The sequence below is a fragment of the Ictalurus punctatus genome, chromosome 3, assembly GCF_001660625.3.
Source record: "Ictalurus punctatus breed USDA103 chromosome 3, Coco_2.0, whole genome shotgun sequence".
Lineage (NCBI taxonomy): Eukaryota > Metazoa > Chordata > Actinopteri > Siluriformes > Ictaluridae > Ictalurus > Ictalurus punctatus.
Window position 1 is genome coordinate 9,137,497 of NC_030418.2, and position 20,291 is coordinate 9,157,787.

A 20,291-nucleotide genomic window follows, 5' to 3' on the forward strand; every position below is an offset into this window, starting at 1 on the left:
GTAACTAATGAACTAAAGCTTATTCAGTAAATAAATTTTCTCAATGCAATTGTGTATTTATTTCCAGTTTATTTAAAAATCACAAAGCATGTTTAAAAAAAAAAAAAAAAGAGCTGAAAACTATTGTATTATTAGCCAGTATTACCCACAGCAAGAATGACCAGAAAAGCCATGTGGGGAAAAACTAAATCAAATCAAGTATTATGATTTCATGGTTTCAGTTCTTTGAGTATAATTAAAAGTATTGTAGTTATAAAACAAAGGCATCAGTGTTTTTATAACGAATGCATTGATCAAAAATATTTATTTTTGATATGTCCAGGTAATTGCACCAACAGTGTGAAAATGAAAATTATGAGATTAAAATATAAAGCAATAAAATGGATTAAAAACATCTTCAAAAATGCAAGGCAGACAGATACTGAAAAAGCATAAAGATGGACCAGTAACTGTGCCTTCAGATGGTCAAAGAAGAAAAACAAAATGCTACTTCCTATTGGCCGTGGCAGTTCCAATAATGCAGTCATTCACCTGCAACAGTACACAGTGATCAAACATCTCAAAAGAGGTCAACAAAATCACACGGGCATCATCGCAATAATATTCAACATAAACCACTGGAAGATAAATACTGACCTTGCTGGCGAAGCGCAGTGAATTAAGTGATTCACCGAAACTTTCTTCTTCAGGTGAAATATTTACAAACATCAAACTAGACACAAAAAGAAACATCATTCACCTGGTTAAACTTTAAATGACCTTAGTTTTTACACAGATGCAGACTAAACCCGAGTTCATTTGAAGAATCCATAAACATCATTTAAATTAAATGTGACTGATATGAGCAGTTAACCAATAAACAAGTAAACACAAGTGGGATTGTTGTATCAGGACTATCTTAGCCTCCCTTGCTCATTTTTGCTCACCACCTCACCTCGCACTAACTTTGCATTAATTTCAGTTATTTATTTCCATAACCCGACAATGTACCAAATGAATTAATAGATATGATTATTGCTATGAATGTTATTGCCTGAAACACTGCACCTAGATTTGTGTCCATCAATTTCAACGCTGGAAAAGTTGAATGAAAATGTAAATCTCTCTAGCTAACTATATAGTACATTGCAAAGCTGGTTTTCCTTCATTCAAATAACCAAATCACAAGTTAGTTTATAATTTGAAAGTCCCTGTATCCATCCATTAAATCCACTTTAGTAAATACGATGAGACTCCTTGAGCAACCATTAGTTGTGTGTAAAATTTCTACCAGATACACACAACTTCTGAACTGCCAATTTTCTCCTGAGCACATGCAGGCCACTGCTCAAGAAATTATGTATTGACAATTACTGAAAAGCATTTTTTTTGTATTTTGTTGAACATCTAAATCAGAGATTAGAAATTATATACTTTAATCTTAATTCTTAGCATCCTAGCAACATCCACCAACTTTCACATTATCTACATTGTACAGCCCTAAAGTCCATAGAAGGCTTATTCAGAAATTGTCTGTTATCAATTTAAGTTGAACATATAAAATAGAAATTCAAGCTCTCATTTAACATGGGTGCAATTCTCAACTTACGTTTTGCTGTTGCCACCCAGGCATCCCTGAAGCAGGTAGGTAAGCTTTGAGTTGCGATAGGGCACAAAGCTCTCCTAAACAGACCAGTGGATGAAAGGGAGTCATGAGAATTAGGATTTTAGATTTGTCCAAAAATCTATCCAGCTCAAAGTATACAGAGCTAGTTGTTTTTTTTAAGCACACCTTGTTGGCTAAAGCAGTGATGACAATTCCCAAATTGGTGAGCGAAGAGTTTATGGCAGTCATTTCCTTAAACCTTTCTCCTTGAGACTGGGTTTTCTGGATCCTTTCACTGCCAGCCAAATCCACCAGACAAAGAGAGGCTGGGGGGAGAGGAGGGGGGGGGAGGGGGTAAAGAAAATCATAGCTGGCAGGTAAGAAAAAGGGGGCAGGGGTTTGTCGCATAGTATCTGTGTATGTGATCACTAACAGCAGAGACAACCGTTTGTTTACCTTCAAACTGCAGAAATACTTGGATTTACAGTCATTTGAAAAAAAAAATAATAATAAGTACACCCCAGGGAAATTGTTGGCCTTGACATCTGGACAAGCAAACATTTGATAGTCTTTGAAACAATGCCTATTAACAAAAGTTGAACAAAACCACAAGGAAAATTAGCTTTTTTCCAACCATTTATTCTAGATCTGATTCTCTGGAAAAAGTACACCGTTGGCCTCAGAAGCTAATATTCACAGTTTGTCATGTGACTGGCACAGAGACCTAGATGGCAAAACATTGTTCAAAATGGCAGCAAACACTGGACACTCCATGGAACTGCAGCACAGGCATGTTAATTTTCCATCCATTTCAAGCCACGAATATTTTGTTCACCTTTCAATGGTGGGGAGAAATAAATGAATAAAAATTTGAACAAGCTGCCAGTTTTGGGCACTTACGATCCATATACAGCATCCACCACAGTATTTCAATAACTGAAAACAGCAAGGTCCCTGCCAGAGCGCTTTGGCAATGTTTACATATCTTGTGGACAATCCATCCCCTTACACTGGTGCCAGGATGAAAGCGTACAAAAGTACAGAGTTAGTGTTTTCGATCTGAATGGGTCAATAGTGCTGCCATTTGGGACATGAAAGCCAAGAAATTCTTCACTGTCAGAGGAAAGGTGAGTGGTAATTAACTAACCGTAGTTTCAGGTTCACCGTAAGACGCATTCTAGGGCAGTAATATTTTGGTTAACACAATATCTAACTCCTACAGTCTAAACTGTTAGTGCATCCGCCTGAACAAACTAGCCAGCATTTTAGCTAAACAGATATGCTCAAAATAACCACTGGGCAGCAGAAGAAAGCAGTGTTTTGCCCTCCAGGTGTGCGTTCCTATAAAAATGTGACTTCCCATGAAAACTATGAATTGCCCCCTTTAGCAGAAATAACTTCTTGTAGGTGTTTTGCATAATTGTCCACCAGGTTTGCTGGAATTTTTGACCACTGTTCCATACAATGTTCTTTCAGTTGCAAGATGTTTCAGGGTTTTCCTGCCAGTTAGACCAGTTTCAAATCCCCCCTGGGAGATGGACTCCTGGTGCTTGGGCTGTAGTGGTCTGAACACTGAGCATACAGGGGAGAGTTTGAAGGAGGCCTTTGAGGAGGGGGGGGGGGGGGGGGGGGGGGGTGGAGACAAAAGGAAGAATGGAAATTGGACATTTATAGAACGCCAGGCATCACAGACAATGCATCCAATAACCAAAAGGCCTTCAAAAGATGATTACACATGCAACCCATGTTTCGACCACAATTTACATCTTGCAGTAAATAAAGCAGTTGTCATCAACAGGGTATCTGCAGCACCGTCAAGGCTTCGCAAATCAGTATCTGCATTTACTAGATCACCAAAGCGCTCACACCAACTCACCAAAAAACACAGAGACCTCTCACTCCCAGAACATAAACTCATACACGACGAACCCACCCACTGGAATTCATCGTATGATATGGTCGAAATGTTTTTGGAACAGCAGCAAACTGTGCCGTGCTGGCAGAGGACCGAAAGAAATGCCCAAAGTCACGGACATAACTATAGAGACTTTAAGAGAAGTCCTTGGAGCACCAAGTCCTTTTACATATGCACTCTGTGGTGAGAAACACACAACCCTCTCATCAGTCTTACCACTGAGGTGGGAGATACTGTCTTGTTGTGATGATGAAGACGGTGAGTCTGTACTTGCTAGGGAAATGAAAGGTGCAATCAAAGAAAATCTCAGGCAGCGTTATGATGACCACACGCACAGAATGGCAGACACTAGATATACGAGTGGAGTATAAATAAGACCGGTTCCATCTGCACTCCCTAAGCAGGTTCTAATCACTGGCACCCAATCTTGAACACCTGATTCCAATTTAATGGATTTGAAGGTGTGATACAGGGGTGTACTTTTTCCATGTGACTGTGGTGACAGGCCGGTGGCTGGCGCACAGGAAACAAAGATTGCTCCTGTCTCCTCCCGCGACTACAGCAGTCGCGGGAGGAGCTGAAGAGACAGACATCGATGCTTCAGCGCCACCAGTGTTTTGGACGGCCAGAGAGTACGGGGCGGCGGGGCCACCGACACACCCACGGCTCATGAATGGTGCACCGGGCGGAAAGAATTCCACCATCGAGCAGGCGAGGGGAGAATATAAAAAGGGCAATATTCCACGCGCAAGAGACGAAGAGGATCTCCGAGTATGTGCGCAAGTAGCTGGTGTGTGTTAAGCGATATTTTGTGACGCGTGCATGTCCGCTAACCGCTGCTGTGTGTTTTTCCTGGTGGGGTTATTTTAGACGAAGTCGCCGCGAGTGAAGGCTCCGCTTCCTGGTCGTCACCAAAGACAGCCAAGACCTTCACCGCCCGATCGCACTTCAACACACACACACACACACACACACACACGCGCGCGCACTCCCCTCACATCTGTCTTGAATAAAGATCCCTCCACAAGCAACCCTAAAACAGCCTCCTGTGTGTCTGTGCTCCGCCCACCGCAGGCTAAATTCCCTACAGTGACAAATTACACAATTTACATTTTGTAGTAATTCAAATTGTAGTGCATCACCTTTATTAATAGGCACGGTTTCAAAGAGGATCAAATATTTGCTTGTCCAAATAGGTCTAAAAAGGGAACAATTTCCATGGGTGTACTTACTTTTCCCACACAGCAACCAGCTGAATGTACAAGCTTAATTTCTACATTTGTTACAAAAACAGGGACCAGGCATGTATTCATGTTGGAATAAAAACTGTCAAGTGTACTAAAAAGTACTGAATAACATTTGTGTATGTGTGCGCATGTATATATGTGTGAAAAATATATATATATATATATATATATATATATATATATATATATATATATATATATATATATATATATATATATATATATATATATATATATGTGTGTGTAATATATATGTATGTGTGTATTATATTATATTATATATATCAATCTGAGTATTAGTGCATTAATCATCTATAATAAACCAAACAAATTGGCAAATTTATTTGCACTTGGTTTCAGCAGTTGAAAAAGCAGAATAGCATAGTTTTCCAGTATCTACTATGTCAATAGTGTGGGGTCATTATATATGGATAAAATGGCTTTTCACAAAGCAGTTATTAAATTAAAAAGAAAATCAAGTTCCCCATTTTCCAATTAAATACTTAGAATACTTACATTTGCACTTGGTGCCTCTGCCAGTGTTTTCTCCGTCAATGTCCAGCTGGAAAATTGAATGGGAACGAGAGGATTGATCATTCATGTTTGTTCGGGCAGTGGACCTGTTTTGGTTTGCCAAGATGATCAACTTGCAAACCTGAAATTAAAAGCAAATAAAATAATTAATGTTTAAACAGACACTCAAGTAAAATACAAATGCTTAATGTAAACATACCCAAAATGTGCCATGTATAGTGCTGGCCAAAATGACCATACAAGATCAAATCTATGAAATATTAGTGCACTTAGAGACACGCCTGCATATAAAAAAAAGGAATGAGTGTTTAAAAAGGCAATTTGAGCAACTGAAAGATGACTGCAGTGCAGGTCAGACCACACAGAGGTATTCTTTACTTTCAGAACAGCATTAAGTTTTAACTTATTTTTTTTGAGCCTCGAACAGGAACACACATCAAAAGCAGAGAGACAAATCACCCAAATTCAGTCCCAACCACAAATAACATTAGCTACATTAGCTGTGAGGTTAGCAAGCCATGTGAATTGTTCAACATTATGACAATCACTGCAGTCTCACCCTCACTGTCTTGGTCTAGCCATCAGGTGCTGAAGTGTACATGAGGCAAAGCTATAGAAAGCTATGGGTTATGGGACAAGTAGAAACAAGAGTTTTGTATGAAAATAAATATAGATACATAATTAGTTTATTAAATGCAACTAATGCGTTACTTATAGTACAAGACTGAAACAAATTGGATACGTTGTCTTAATAATAATTTTTAAAAAAGGTGATGCACTATACACCCAACTTAAATACAATACCTGTGCTGCAAAATTCACTCACTACGATGCAACAAGTTTGTATGCCAAAACCCAGAAACTAGTTAGCATTTTAGCCTTTCTGGTTCCATCGTCCCTCCAACCAAGCAGGAGCCACACCTGATTCCACTCATTTAAATCAGTTGATCTTGGCTTTCAGTAGACTCAGGTGTGGCTTCACCCACATTGGCCCTTTGCGGATAAGATTGGACACCCCTGCATTAAACACTTCCTGAATTGCAAAATGAAATTGTTGCTGGAACCTTGGATTGCCCAAAACTGAAATAAGAGCAGTATCCATTCTCTGCTCCAATGCATTTTCAGCCACTTGCACACAATGTTATGAATGGAGTAGAAAATACAAATATGCAAGAAACTTACAATTACTTTGGCAATTTTATTGTCTTATCTAGATGTGAGGGATTTTAGCATTGAGGAAACCAAAAAAAACCAAAAAACAATAAGTTAATAATAATAATTTTAAAAAAATAAATAATAAAAAAAAAACCCACCCTTTGATCAATCACATTAAGGCATCACAGACCGCAATCAACCAATGCAATTATGTGTAGCTCTAGAATTGTGCCATATTTCAAGTCTCCCAGATAAGCCTTTTGTCATTTCTCAAAATAAATAAATAAATAAATAAATAAATAAATAAATAAATTCAGAATACCCGTAATTCTGAAACGGGAAATATACAGCAGGACACATGCACACAAAAAAATAAAATAAAAAAAAAAAAAAAAAAAATACCTCATCCTCAGTGGTGACCTTCTGGTAATTCAGATTGGTGACTGTGACTCCATTATTTGTGGTCTTTTTGATTTCATGCTCTGGCCTCTTGTTAGGTTTGCCCAGATACAGCAAGTCCCGCAGGGTTTCATTGTAAATTTCAACAAAGCTGGCTGTAAAGGTATACTGCAAATAAACAAATGCAATACAATTTTAAGTCACCATTGTAGCTTCCAATAGCACTTTAATACGCAGGTATAATATTGGTATTTTTATAGACTATATAATTTACATTAAAGCAATAGAGTTTTCATATCTGGGTGAACCGTCAGTTACTCACCCTCATGTCTTTCCAAACCCATAAGAATTTGTTCATCTTCTGAACACAAATTAGGACCTTTTTAATGAAACCTGGGAAATTTGTCCCTCCATTTACAGTCCAAGTATCCAAAAATGCTCATAAAGGCATCGTAAAAAGTAATCCATATGACTCCAGTGGTTTAATCCCAATTTTGTGAAGCAATTTTATAAAAAAAAAAAATAAATAAACAAAAAAAACCCCCTGAACTCAAATTAAGTCTTTATTAACAGAATGTTCTCTTCCGCATAGAGTCCATCTTCCTTGACTAAACGGTGCAGCGCTTCCAGGAGGGACGCTGTACAGTCACATAAAACAAATCTGTGTAACGAAGATGTCTGCAGATTTCAATATAGAGGACTTTTTTGACTACTCTGACTTTTTAACCCGTTCTTGCACTGTGGTTCTCATGAATGCGGAGTCTGACATCTATGTGGAAGTGAAGACATTGTGTGAATATAGACTTGGGATTAAACCACTGGAGTCACATGGATTACTTTTACAGTGCCTTTATGCATTTTTGGAGCTTGAAAATTTTGAATACTTGGACTGTAAATGACAAATTTCCCAGGTTTCATTAAAAAGGTCCTAATTTGTGTTCCGAAGATGAACAAAAGTCTTATGGGTTTGGAACGACATGAGGGTGAGTAATTGACAGAACTTTTATCTTTGAATGAACCATCAATTTAAGGTAGGAGGAACTGAGGAGTTGGTTAAGTGCTTTGTGCACCTAATCATTCATGAACACATTAATTCAGCCGGAATAGTTGGACCATTACCTGCCAGCCTTGCTCACGAAGCATGTTGGCAGACTTGAAAATCTGCTGGACAGCTCGTGGAATGACCCCCCACGTGTCATCCATGTCACCACCTTCCATTGTAAACGTTTTGCCACTACCTGTCTGGCCATAAGCAAAGCAGCAGACATTGTAGCCATCCAGAGCTGACTGTACCAAGAGGGAGATCTCCTCAAACACCTCACTCTGGGTGCTCTGTGGCCCAAATACACGGTCAAAGCTGAAGATGTAATTTTTAGTCTCTGCAGCCCGTCCCACATGCGACTGAGAGGGAGAGAAAATGAGAGAATGAGGGAGAGAGACACACACAAACTAGTTTCCCTAGGTCACGGTTTCCCAACCTTTTTCCAGTTACAGCACCCTTTGAATTTTTATTTATTTATTTTTAAATATGTGGCACCTTACAAACACTAATGCTAGACAGCGTTAAGCCTGGTTTATACTCTACGTGTCTGCAATAGCACGAGGTAGCGCGTGGCAAAAAGAACATTGCGGAGTGGGCGGTCGAGCGCATGGAGTGCGCAAGGCCTCATTTTTTGTGGCGTTCTGCACGGCATTTTTTGTAATTTGCTGTGAGGTGCGAGTTAAGAGTCACCTCGAGGTTATTGCCAAAAGGTACAATTGTACAGGCAGCTCTATGATCCATCCATAGAGATAGCCAGATGGCACAAAATTCATGGAAAGGTTTTTAAAAATAACGATTTAGATTTGCTTTGTACATACTGTTGAAGGAATAAAGCCAGAGCTGAAAACAGTGCATCACCAAAAACTTTCAGTATCTTCACAAATAAAAACAGTCACTACACTACCCCGTCAGACAGTGATTAAACCTCATTCTTTTGTCTCTATACATGGTGACATTTGCACTGATGGATGAACGTAATCACCTGAATTTATAAATGTGAGAAATGTCATTTGAAGGAAGCACCCACTTTTTGCTCATGTCTACAGTAATTGCTAACATGCTTTAAAAAAAAAAAAAAAAAAAAAAAAAAAAAAAAAAAAAAGGTTGTTCAATTTAGTTTTACACATGTCGCATTACAACAAGATTTTTTATACGATTCTTTGCTTTCCCCCCCACTGTGGAGTTTAGTCAAGTGTACTGAAAAACAGTCAACAAACAATTCGTCAGCATTCAGCAACTCGCCTTGTTTGCAATTGCTATGGTTGTTCCGACAAAGTGCCTCCTCTCTTAGCACCTTCCTGTTGGTTCATAGGACGAATACACAGGAGTTGCCAACTTTCGTTTAAGAATATTACAATGACGAGCGTGTCGAGTATAAACTCCTCGTCCATATGGGGGAAGTGTGCACAAAGTCAGTGGAGGCTCATGCTGCAGAGCCAGACAAATGTATAAACAAAGCTTTAGCTACACGAGGATGATGGTCAAGAAGCATCTGGAGTTTTTCTTTTAAGAAGTCTTCCATAATCTTTAGCACTACCCTCGCATCATCACATGCTAATTATTATGAATAGAAACACTCCTACGTTACACATACTGATGTTGACACACTGCTGACAGGACAGCGGGGCGGGGGGTGTTATTTCAGACATCAGATATTGATCATATAGCTATATTACAATGTTTCACACATTTTAGAAGTGTTAGAAGGATTTTTACACAGCACCCCTGCTCTCAGACAGCACCACAGGGTGGTGTTGTACCTTGGTTGGGAAACACTGCCCTAGATCACAGGTTCCCAATCTTGGACATGGAGTAGCTCCGGTCCTACATATTTTAGTGTTTTCTCTAGTCAAACACACCCATCTCAAATAATCAGCAAACAGGTGTGCTACAGAAGAGAAGACACTAACATGCAGAACAGGTGGGCAATTCACGATGCAAGCTTGGAACCTGTACCCTACATTAAAGCTGCCTTTTACACAGAATTTGACATGGAACCAAGTCTTCCTTTTAAAATGTTACAGTTAGCCTTTTGTTAGAGATAAGGAATCTCAGATTATGTCCTTCAGTCCTCAGTCAGCTTTTTACTTCTCTTAACTCTTAGTTCTGTGCTACTGTGAGCTAGAAAGTGTGGTTGACCGCAATGTTCAGGCCTGGAGAGTCCAAATGAACACACACTGACATGCTGTTCACAGAGACGTCTGGTTTATTCGTGCAGAACAGGAGTATTTATACACATAGATAAGCAGCAGTGCGTGGGCGGGTTTCTACTTGTGCAGGTGCTAGACAGATTCAGACAAAGCACACAGCCATACTACAAAAATAAGTCTTTTCAAGGTATCGAAAAATACATGCATCAGCGATAATAAAGGATGGCAGTCGATGAGCTTAACAGAAGAGGTAAAGTGAATACATTCACCATAGGCATTTGATATTAGTTCATAATATAAGAGAATACATGATAGAAGAGAATCTCCTTCACCTTTTTAAGGAAAGTTTCAGACCAAAAAATAAGTTTGTGTTTCAGACTTGTAAAATTCAAGCCTCACTACTACCTGACCATTTTTTGTACTTACCTCTTCCATTTTTGCAAGTGTTATAGACTTCTTGTCATGAGTAGGCAGTTGAATGTGTGGGATGGTTGCTTCCTTGTTGGAAAGGAGAGGACGTACCCTGCAGAAAACTCTGATGTTACCCTGGGGGGGGTTTACAAAAATAGAAAAGAAATAAAAAGGAGAGCTCTAAACAAGCGCTGATGTAACATGTATATGTAGTTTTCTTTTTAGACCAGCATTTTCACAGATGATATTAGTAGTCATTCTATTCCCAGTTTTAGACATTAAACATTCCCACATTTGGCCCAACAGTTCTTTAAGGTAATTCACATTTTTACATAGTTCAGTGTCTTTAATTTCATTAGTTATTTTCATACCAAATTATTAAAAGACAGTAACATGGTTTCTAAATGGACTTGTAATGTGGAGCTGGACTACCACTGAAGTAAAATGTGTTTGAAGTAGTTTTACTCAAAACTAGTGGTGTTGCATTCAGGGTAAACAAAACACTACATGGCTAAAAGTATGTGGTCACCGCTTCCAGTTTTTGGGTTCGGCCATTTCATCTACACCAATCTGAAGTCAGTTATCAAATTTCTGCCCTGCTCAAGCTACTGCAGTCAACTATAAAATCCTGAAAAGGAAGCATCTAGGAGCAACAACTCAACCAGGAAGCTGTATACCATGCAGTCTCATCTGGACAGTCAAGTGTTGAACTTGCTTATGCAACCAAATATGAAATCCACATTAAGACACTGTTCCAATACTTTTGCACACCAATAAAAATTGCAGGTTGTCTGCCACCAAAAGGTGCCATGTTCCCCATGGTTTAATACATGTAAATATCAGGAAATGAAAGCTGAAATTCCGATCCAACTCCTGTATCATTTGATCTCATACCCACAGGTCTTCAGTGTATAGCAAAAAAAAGTTGTCCTTGCTGTTCCAATACTTTCAGAAGAGATTAAATATTGTGGCCTTAAGAGTAATTACTAGGGCTGCAACTAAATTATTTTCATAATCGATTAGTTTTTGGTTGAATCAGATGGGGGGGTGCAGGGGCAAACATTCAGTACCATCTGTTATTTTACTTAAAAGAAAATCCACAAACTTAGCATTAAATATAAACCACAAAACAGACATTTGTCCAATTATACAAGACTGAAAAGAACCCAATACACAGATACCAGAATATATGATTAATTTAGAACTGTAGTTTAATTCTGTTCTTTTTGTGCATCCATTTAATACAAAAAAAAAAAAAAAGGCATAACACTTAAACTAATTATATGCATTATTTTTATGGATGCACAAAAAGCACTGAATTACAGTCCTAAAGTAGTAATTTATATACAAATTACTAATTAAAAAATAAAACCCAAACAAGCCTCACTTTCAATGCACTGTGTGGTTTCAGTTGCTCGCTGCATTTAGGCATATTATTTTACTTGCGTTTACTTTTGATCATAGTGTTTTAATTTGACATTACAGATGTTACTTGTGCTACACTGTAGATCACCAACTCCATGTGAGTGAGGAGCAACATTGCTGTTACTAACATCACTTAAGTTAAACTAAACCCCTTAAGCAACTTGTACACAGTGCAGCATTTTGGATACGAACATGAGTTTGTGCTTGTACATCACTGTTGTGCTTCCGTGCTACACAAACCACACTTTGAGTTTGATCATCTCTGCAGTGTTGAATATAAAATGCCCCCCCTGCCTTAGAGAACTTGGAGGTCGCACACTTTCTTCCTCAGTCACTTGATTTCACCTTCGTCTGACGGTGACTGAGGTCATGTTGGGAATATGAGGTAACGTTGACAAATGGTAAACTGATAAAAGGCATGGTCATTGACTCGGTATCTGCTAAAGCTAGCAGCATCATGCCATTGACTAGATAGTGGCTTATACTTCCAATTAGTGTTATATATAAAATAACAAAGTACACACACACACAAATGATACTACCTTTCTAAAATTCATACACTAGACGGTAGGGATGTCACGAGAACCGATACTTTGGTACCAGTCTTAAAATGGAACGGTACTCGTTTTTCTGCAGTAGTGTCGGTACCAATTCTTCTGGAACTGATGGGGGCAGCAAATAGCGCAAGTGTTTTGAAGATGAAGAATGCCTACAAGCACACAGGAAAAACTACAGAAGAAGGTGACAAGTTTAGCTCCGCCCTAACACGTTTAGAGGAATGGTGGTAAAAGAGGTGGTAAAAAGGTGGTATCGTTCATTTCAAACAAAGCGAGGAAACACCTGGAATTTGGCAAAGCACCTGAAAGACAGGCCATATAATATGTTTGGTAGAGGCAGCTGGCACTGTGGCCATGAAACCAGCCAACATTGGGCTTCATGTAATGTTTGCGATAGCCAGTTGTTTGTTAACGACGCTAACGCATTGCAACGTTATAAACTACCTCCCAACGGGCCACCATGCATCGCCATTCAGTCCGTATCCTCATATCATTGATATGAGATTAGCTGACACCGATTTCTCAATTAGATGTTGCAGCTGTAGTAATTATGCCACAAAATATTTTTAGTTAAAAAATGGCTTGCATAATAAGAATAAACCAAGCTTTCTTGAAACCAACATACCTAATAAATGCATTTTGTCTCTCTGATCATGAAGGATTTATTACAATACACGGCATATCCGTGTAACGGTTTTATAAAAAGATAGTAAGGGAATAGGGTCTATCTACTTTCAGTCTTGCTGCCAGATGAACATTACCTATTAACTAAACATGAATGCTCTGGCTAACCTTGCAGACATCCCCACAACCACCTTTGCTTACTACTAGTGGTAACAACTGTAATTTGGTTCAAATTATTTGTATAGTCAAAGTTTTTCTATGCATCAGATTGCTGAAATGCTTGTAAATTCACCAGTCAACTTCTTGCCAAATATCAGACTTTACAGTTAGGTTACTTCAGACAATAATAAAGTGATTCATTAAGCAAAAAATCATGCAAGATCATGATTAATGCATCTACCAGTGATATTTCTTTTACATTTAACCACATGTACTTGCTTTACACCAAAATTAAAGATAACTGCATTCTTATTGCTTCCAATAAGCATTCAAACGTGTATTAGAATGTTTTAGAACACTACTTCTACAGTAGGCCATTCATCTTACCTTCAGCTCCTGAATTGTGTTATGGAGTTTCCTGCGTTCCATTTCTCCACAGTGAAGCTCATCCTGCTGCCTTGCCACCAATTCCTGCAAACTTTTTACTGTATCCTGAGACACTCGGAGACTATCCTGACAGTGGGCCAGAGCAGAAGTCTGAATAGAAAGCTGGCTCTTAATGGGGAATAGAAGCAGGGAGGAAAAAAAGAAAAAAAAGGGCACAAGCAAGGTGAACAAAGACATTTGAATATTAGCACAAAAGATGCAAGAGTTTCAGCTTAACAGCAAAGTGAGTTCTGAACTTTCAGAGGACACATTTGTGCAGACAGTTGTGCATGGCCAAAATGCATGCTCAATCATATCTGCATCTTCTTAAAAAAGTAAGATATGGATACATTTGTTTCATATAGTAGGTACAATGACATGCCTGTATATTGCCGTTTACAGTAGTCAGGTCATCTCTTAACTTCAGCAAAATCCCATTTTCTTCAGCTAGCTTCTCCAGATCTTTCTGCAGACCATCTTTTTCTTTAATAGTTCTCTCCAGCTCCTCTTTCACAGATACCAGATTAGTTAGTCTCTCTTCAAGGGTCCTGCAAATAATGTTTAAAGCAAAACCTAGTCATAGAACCAAAACCATGTTATTTCAATTCAAATATAGTGTGCAGTTTACCTAAGGCGCTGCTTTAATTGCTCGTTCTCCTCTTTGGCCTGTACATTGTTTTTATGCACTTCTGCATTTGATGCTTTAAGGTTCTCATTTTCTTGGTTAAAAGACTTCAATTGGCCCTGGTAATTCTGAAGTTTGTTCTCCAGGTCAAGGACTTTTCCTTTCAAGTCCCATCCTGGTCTCTTGGATGCTCCTGTACATGTTGAATGGAACAACTCAGACCACAAGAGTAACAAATGCTGGCCCTTTAAAATGTCTCGGGAAGGCTGGTTAGCCAGACTGGTCACAAGACATCAAAACAATAAATAAATAAATAAAATTTTGAAAACCCATCACATTACAAGCAAACTAGTTTATCATCCTACCTTTAATTACTGGTGCATGTGCAGATGGTTTTTTTGCAGCACCTAAAAACAAAATTAGCTGGTAATTTTTCCTCCCATAGTTATTTGAATCACATTTCAGTTGTCAGTGTACAGTCATGACAGGACACTTGCACATCATTTTGAGTTCAAAATGGCATAGCTATTTTCTTGGGGAGGAAATAATACTGGTAGTGATGTGCTCTTTGTTACCATTCAAGTCCTTAAATGAACATAGACATACCACAGATTATTTATTAAAAAATACTCAGGGTACTACTCAGAGATTTTTTTTATGAACGTAACTAGAAATATATTATGCTCATAATTCACAAGTGCAATATACACACTAATATCTATCTATCTATTATATCTATCTATCTATCTATCTATCTATCTATCTATCTATCTATCTATATATATATATATATATATATATATAAAAATAAAACATATCTCCATCCCTCTCTACCCCTACTGTTATTGAGTTATTGAAGTTTAGATTAAACCAACTAAATACAAGTGACCACTCAAACAGGCAAAAAAATTATCTGAACATGAGCACTGCCATGGCTCTACTTTCCAGACCCAGACTTTAAGAATACAAACTTACCTCTTGAGGGAGCTGCAGCCACAGTTGCTGCTCTGCCTGGAGAAAGCAGTTTATCGATGAAACAAGATTAAGAAAAGTAAATTCTACATCTAAAAACACTAGTATTGTTGGCTTTTGAATGAAAAGAAAGGAACATTAGTGAACTGATGCTCAAGTATGGCACATGACAAAAAGTGATGTGAAGCAAGTGTCAACACACTACATGTTGAACTGGTAATGTGGTGTTTGAATTAACCGATTGTTTGAGCACCATCACTTACTGGTTGCTTTGACTGGCCCAGGACACTTTGGAGGGATTACACTAGTAGGCGGTTTGAGCCTCTGAAGACCCATCTCAACTTTCCGGATCTTTTTCTAAATATAATATAAAGTGAGAATAGAAGTTTTAAAGATTAAACAGACCTGTTTATATGAAAGGGACTGGACAAAACATGTTGCTTCATTTTTTCTTTTCTTAAATAAAAAGAACAAAACCACACCGTTGCAGGCTGTTGATACTCTCCATCAGTGGTGCTGGAGAAAGGCCTCTTCGACATGACTGGTAGTCTACTCTGCTGGAGGAAGAATTTTAGGAGTCAATCTGACTGCATAAAACAGTTAATAGATTATTTAGTTGTTCACAAGCTTGTTGAAATTCTTAGCCTGTAAGAACATATAAACAGAAAGATGTTTCAGTCACTGGCCACCTTAATGAATGCTTGCACATTCATAAACTTGTCAATAATCATGTGTCAATAAACTTGTCAACAATCATGTGGCAGTGTGATGCATAAAATCATGCAGATGCAGTTTGATGTTCACATCAAACAATATAGTTGGGACACAGGCAGGGTGGGGAGGAAATAAAGTAAGCTTTATTGCAAGGTTGTGAAGCGTTTCAAAAACTGCTAGGATTTCGTGCCCAACAGGCTATGAAAAGTTTCTACAGAGTATTAATTTAAAATAAGTAAAATCTTACTATACCGTACCAACTACCACAACTGGGTTTTCTTAAACTAATGGTACTCAGTCCCTGACCTAATAAATTAACATGAGCACATGTTTTTAACCCTCAGATTGGACCCTACACTCTTCCGTAAGTGGATCTAAAAAGACCTGTATTAGAATCAATGAGTTTACATTCTTTTTACATTCCCACACATTACTGACTTTGCAGTCTTTGGAACTTCTGACACAGCTTTCTTTTTGGTGCAAACACATCCTTTGGTCATATTGAAGAATTTTGTATATAGTAGAAGTAATTACTTCAGGTTTTTCTTTCTGCTACTTTCATCCACCACTTTGTTGCAGTGCATTGTGCTTAGGAGCACAACAGCCATTCCTTTCTTCTACCATAGCGGACCATGGAAAAGCTGCCACCAAATCCAAACTCTGCTGTGAAGCTCTCTGGACAAGGAAGCCTTCAACACAGGAGGGAAGTCTCACTTGTTCTGTCGTAGAGTAAACACAGTAGAGAGGCCCTTCTCCAAGAGATGTTGTACAAGAGGCACACTGATGAAAAGGTCCTCTGGTGATGTTGCGACCGGTGCTTCTAAAACTGCTGCACAACTTCTGGACAATGTTTTGCGCCATATTCTGAAATTCTTCCCCTGGTTGTTTTCCTGTGTAAACTATCATATCTATTGCATAGGGGACACGTGAAACACAAACCCAGAAGATCTTTAGTCCATACTTGGCAGGTTTGTTTTTCATATATTGTGGAAACTTGCACCACCACCTGAATGGTGGTCATCCAAGCTGTTGATCCACAGTGACACTGTCACTGGGAATGAATCGTTGTCTGCAGTTTACCAGGAACCAGGTCCCATACTTGGAGGAAAGCTGCCATATGGTAGGCTTCCTGATGGATGGATTTGGTCCCCTTGTAATCAAAGCACAAGACACAGCAAATATCTTCAAATCTCCCAACAGCCATAGTGGCCTTGTACATGGAATTACATAAGGGACCCCCAAACAGCAGCTCATTTACTTAGCTAGCACAAGCTGACAAATTATCACCAGATTGTCTGCTAGGCTAATTTGTTGACACATGAGATAACCCATACAGTCACTAAATAGTCATGGCACACACATGAATGTGCAAGTATGTTGTTGAAATACTGTACATCAACCTGTTGACATATTTCCAGAAGATAAAATGGCACACTTACATGAGATGTTACTGTGTAAAATATTTTTCCTGAGGGGTGACACTTGATATATTTTGTGTGGTTGACATTTAATATATTTCTGACAGCAACAGTTGACAATCAAATATTCCCATGAAATTCCATTAGAAAAGCATGCAGGTCTTTTTTGACCCACTTATGAAAGAGTGGGGTAGTAACACAAAAGACTAGAGAAATTTTTAAAAGCAGTAAAACTTGAAAAATAAATAAATAAAACCATGACAAAAAACCTCAAACAAAAAACTTGTTTGAGGAAAACCCAAGATATGAAATTATACACACATTATATTTAAAAGATACTGCAAACAAATGACCTCACCAGGACATTTTAGACCCACTCATGCATCTAAGGATTAAGAGAGATTACAAAGCACTTCTAAAAGTCACTCTGGAGAAAGGCACCTACCAAATGCCATAAATGCAAACTCATAAGCAGCAGTACAGGTGTTCCTAATAAAATGGATAGCAAGTGTATATACACATTACACCACACTATTTTTCTAAACTGTCTTTACTAAATTTATATCCAAAAATGATTCATCCTCTCTAGATGGCCTACACTAATGAAAGGATTATTCAGAATAAATTGTCAAAATCTTGACTGCAGGATTTAAATTATCTTTCATTCTGAAAATGCATTTATTTATTACATGGTGCATGGTATTGTTTTGATTAAATAAGTGATATTCCAGGTTTATATTTTATTTCAACTCAAACAAACAATCTCCAATGTAATATTCCAAATAAATGATATTCCAACAAATCTTTCTGCAAATCTTGAATGGATTCACGATGAAAACATTTAACATCAAAACACTTGTTTGTTTGGATGTGCCAATGTACACATGTACACTAAGCCTCATTTGTATAAACAAACATTTAAACGACCAACACAAACAACATTTACACGAATATCACCACTCAGAATTAGATTGTGATATCTAAAAAGGTTTCAAATGTACTTTATTCGGCTGGAGCCTTAAACAAAAAAGATGAGGTTTCAAACATTTAGATTTGCCTAGCGATACAAGAACACGGCGGGCGACATGTTGCTAACTAGATAGCTAGGGGTACAACAAGAATTGGCACTCACCTCTTTGTTCATTTATCCTGTAGGTTGTGCTTAACTAAACAACAACAACAACAACAACAACAACAACAACAACAACAACAACAACGAGTTAAAATCCGTTAAGCAAAACAGAAGGTTTGCAAAGTGGCAGAAGGAAGTTAGAGCACAAAAGTGACAAAACTATCCTAACTAAAATGAATGATCAGCTCTGCTGTTATTAGAACTATGAGATGCTAACTCGCAAACCGTTAGTGTTAATGAAGGCACCAACTCACTAGTAATGTATATTAACTGACTACTTTGCCTCCATAATTTCACGAAACCCTTTATCGGTATTTGAGCTAATACACGATATCTCCATTTCCACCATGCTGATTAAAATCGTATAATGACGGGGGGGAAAAATCACTGACTTACCACCTACACATGAACACGTCGTGAAACACCAAACTGCGCCCTATGAACGTTCAAACCTGTTTACTTTTAAATATTTTGCCGCCGTTCAAGATAAGTCGCCATTGGTCAAATCATAACCAATCATCGTGACAGAGAGGGTGGTCCCGCCTACAGGGACTACATGGGCGGGGAAAGTGTATCTATGTTTGAGCTGTAACCCCGGAAACCTTCTTCTTCTTTTTGTTTTAATGGCAGTTGGCAAACCACTAAAGGTGCATTACCGCCACCTACTGGACTGGAGTGTGGGCAGTAGATTGGCTGGAAAACAAAAAATAAAATTATTATTATTATTATTATTAATAATAATAATAATAATAATAAATATAATAATAAAGAAAATATAATAGAATAAAAATAAAATAATCAAACTAATAATAATACCAAATCAATAATACATAAATAAAAGAAAATAAAGAGATAAATAGTTATATAGTAGATATTTCCACTAGATTACTAAAGTCTCTCACTTATCCCAGTATTTTTTAAATAGTTTATTAGGGGGCGGTGCATTTTCCCAGATGTTTTCCCACATGTTCTCTAGTGTTATGTTTTGTTTTCCAATCTGCATCTTTAGCTCAGTTCTTTCATCCTCATACCTTTTGCAGTCTAATAGAATGTGTTTTACCGTCTCTTGTGTACTGCAGTGTGTGCAGAGTCGAGTGGGGTGTTTTCCTATTCTGTTTAATGCTAGATTTAAGACAGCATGACCCATTCTAAGACGCGTAATTATCATCTCTTCCTTTGGGTTTCTGCCCTGCCTCACACTCATGCCTATTTGTTTTTGTATGGTATATATGTGTCCTCCAGTGTCAGCTGTGTCCCAGTATTCCTGCCGTGTTTTATGCACGTGTCCCTTTATAATGGTTTTAATCTCTGCTCTACTTAATGGTACTTGTATATCAACTGTTTCATGTTTTATAGATCTTTTTGCCAATTTCATTCCCTTCTATCCCTACATGTGCAGGAACCCAGAAGAAGGAAACATTCAGCCCCTTAGCATGAAGTATGAGAAGCAGATTATGTATTTGGTAAACAATGTCTTGTCTGCATGATGTTTTCCCAGACTGTATGCTTGATAGTGCTGATAGACTGTCAGAACCTATAGCGACATCTTGGCTGTGATGATTTTTTTTCCAACCACTGCCGTGTCAATAGGACGCCTAATAATTCCACAGTGTACACTCACTGATAAACAATCGGTCGCCCTTTTTTTGACTGCTACTTCACACTGAGGAATGAAAAAAGCCGCACCAGTGTGGCCAATCTCAGGCTGTTTTGACCCAACTGTATATATGAGTAGTTTATCCTGATATTGCTCCATATAGTTTTGAGTTATTATCCCTTGTGGTGCTATTTTAGAATTCTC

General features: G+C 38.1%; 1 protein-coding gene and 1 long non-coding RNA gene across 4 annotated transcripts; one reads left to right on the top strand and one right to left on the bottom strand.

Moving 5' to 3' along the window:
* Positions 1 to 285: 285 nt before the first annotated feature.
* Positions 286 to 18,994, bottom strand: LOC108261151 (carboxy-terminal kinesin 2). Of its 3 annotated transcripts, none has more exons than XM_053679528.1 (17): positions 18,887 to 18,994; positions 18,491 to 18,524; positions 15,709 to 15,783; positions 15,490 to 15,583; positions 15,230 to 15,265; positions 14,620 to 14,661; positions 14,258 to 14,447; positions 14,012 to 14,177; positions 13,591 to 13,758; positions 10,454 to 10,573; positions 7,955 to 8,236; positions 6,839 to 7,003; positions 5,264 to 5,402; positions 1,772 to 1,911; positions 1,589 to 1,662; positions 637 to 712; positions 286 to 531 (listed from the first exon to the last, which is right to left on the bottom strand). In XM_053679528.1, the coding sequence occupies exons 2-17, from the start codon at positions 18,500 to 18,502 to the stop codon at positions 487 to 489; spliced, it is 1,824 nt and encodes a 607-aa protein (XP_053535503.1). In that variant the 5' UTR covers positions 18,503 to 18,524; positions 18,887 to 18,994; the 3' UTR covers positions 286 to 486. The 3 variants fall into 3 exon arrangements, with proteins under 3 accessions (XP_053535503.1, XP_053535504.1, XP_053535505.1); XM_053679529.1 differs by having other exon boundaries at positions 15,709 to 15,780; positions 18,887 to 18,964; XM_053679530.1 differs by lacking the exons at positions 286 to 531; positions 637 to 712; positions 1,589 to 1,662; positions 1,772 to 1,911 and adding an exon at positions 2,706 to 3,188.
* LOC124627584 (uncharacterized) lies at positions 2,590 to 4,579 on the top strand. Its single transcript, XR_008396263.1, has 3 exons — positions 2,590 to 2,712; positions 4,006 to 4,271; positions 4,371 to 4,579. It is a non-coding gene; the product is annotated as an uncharacterized LOC124627584 (long non-coding RNA).
* Positions 18,995 to 20,291: the final 1,297 nt, after the last annotated feature.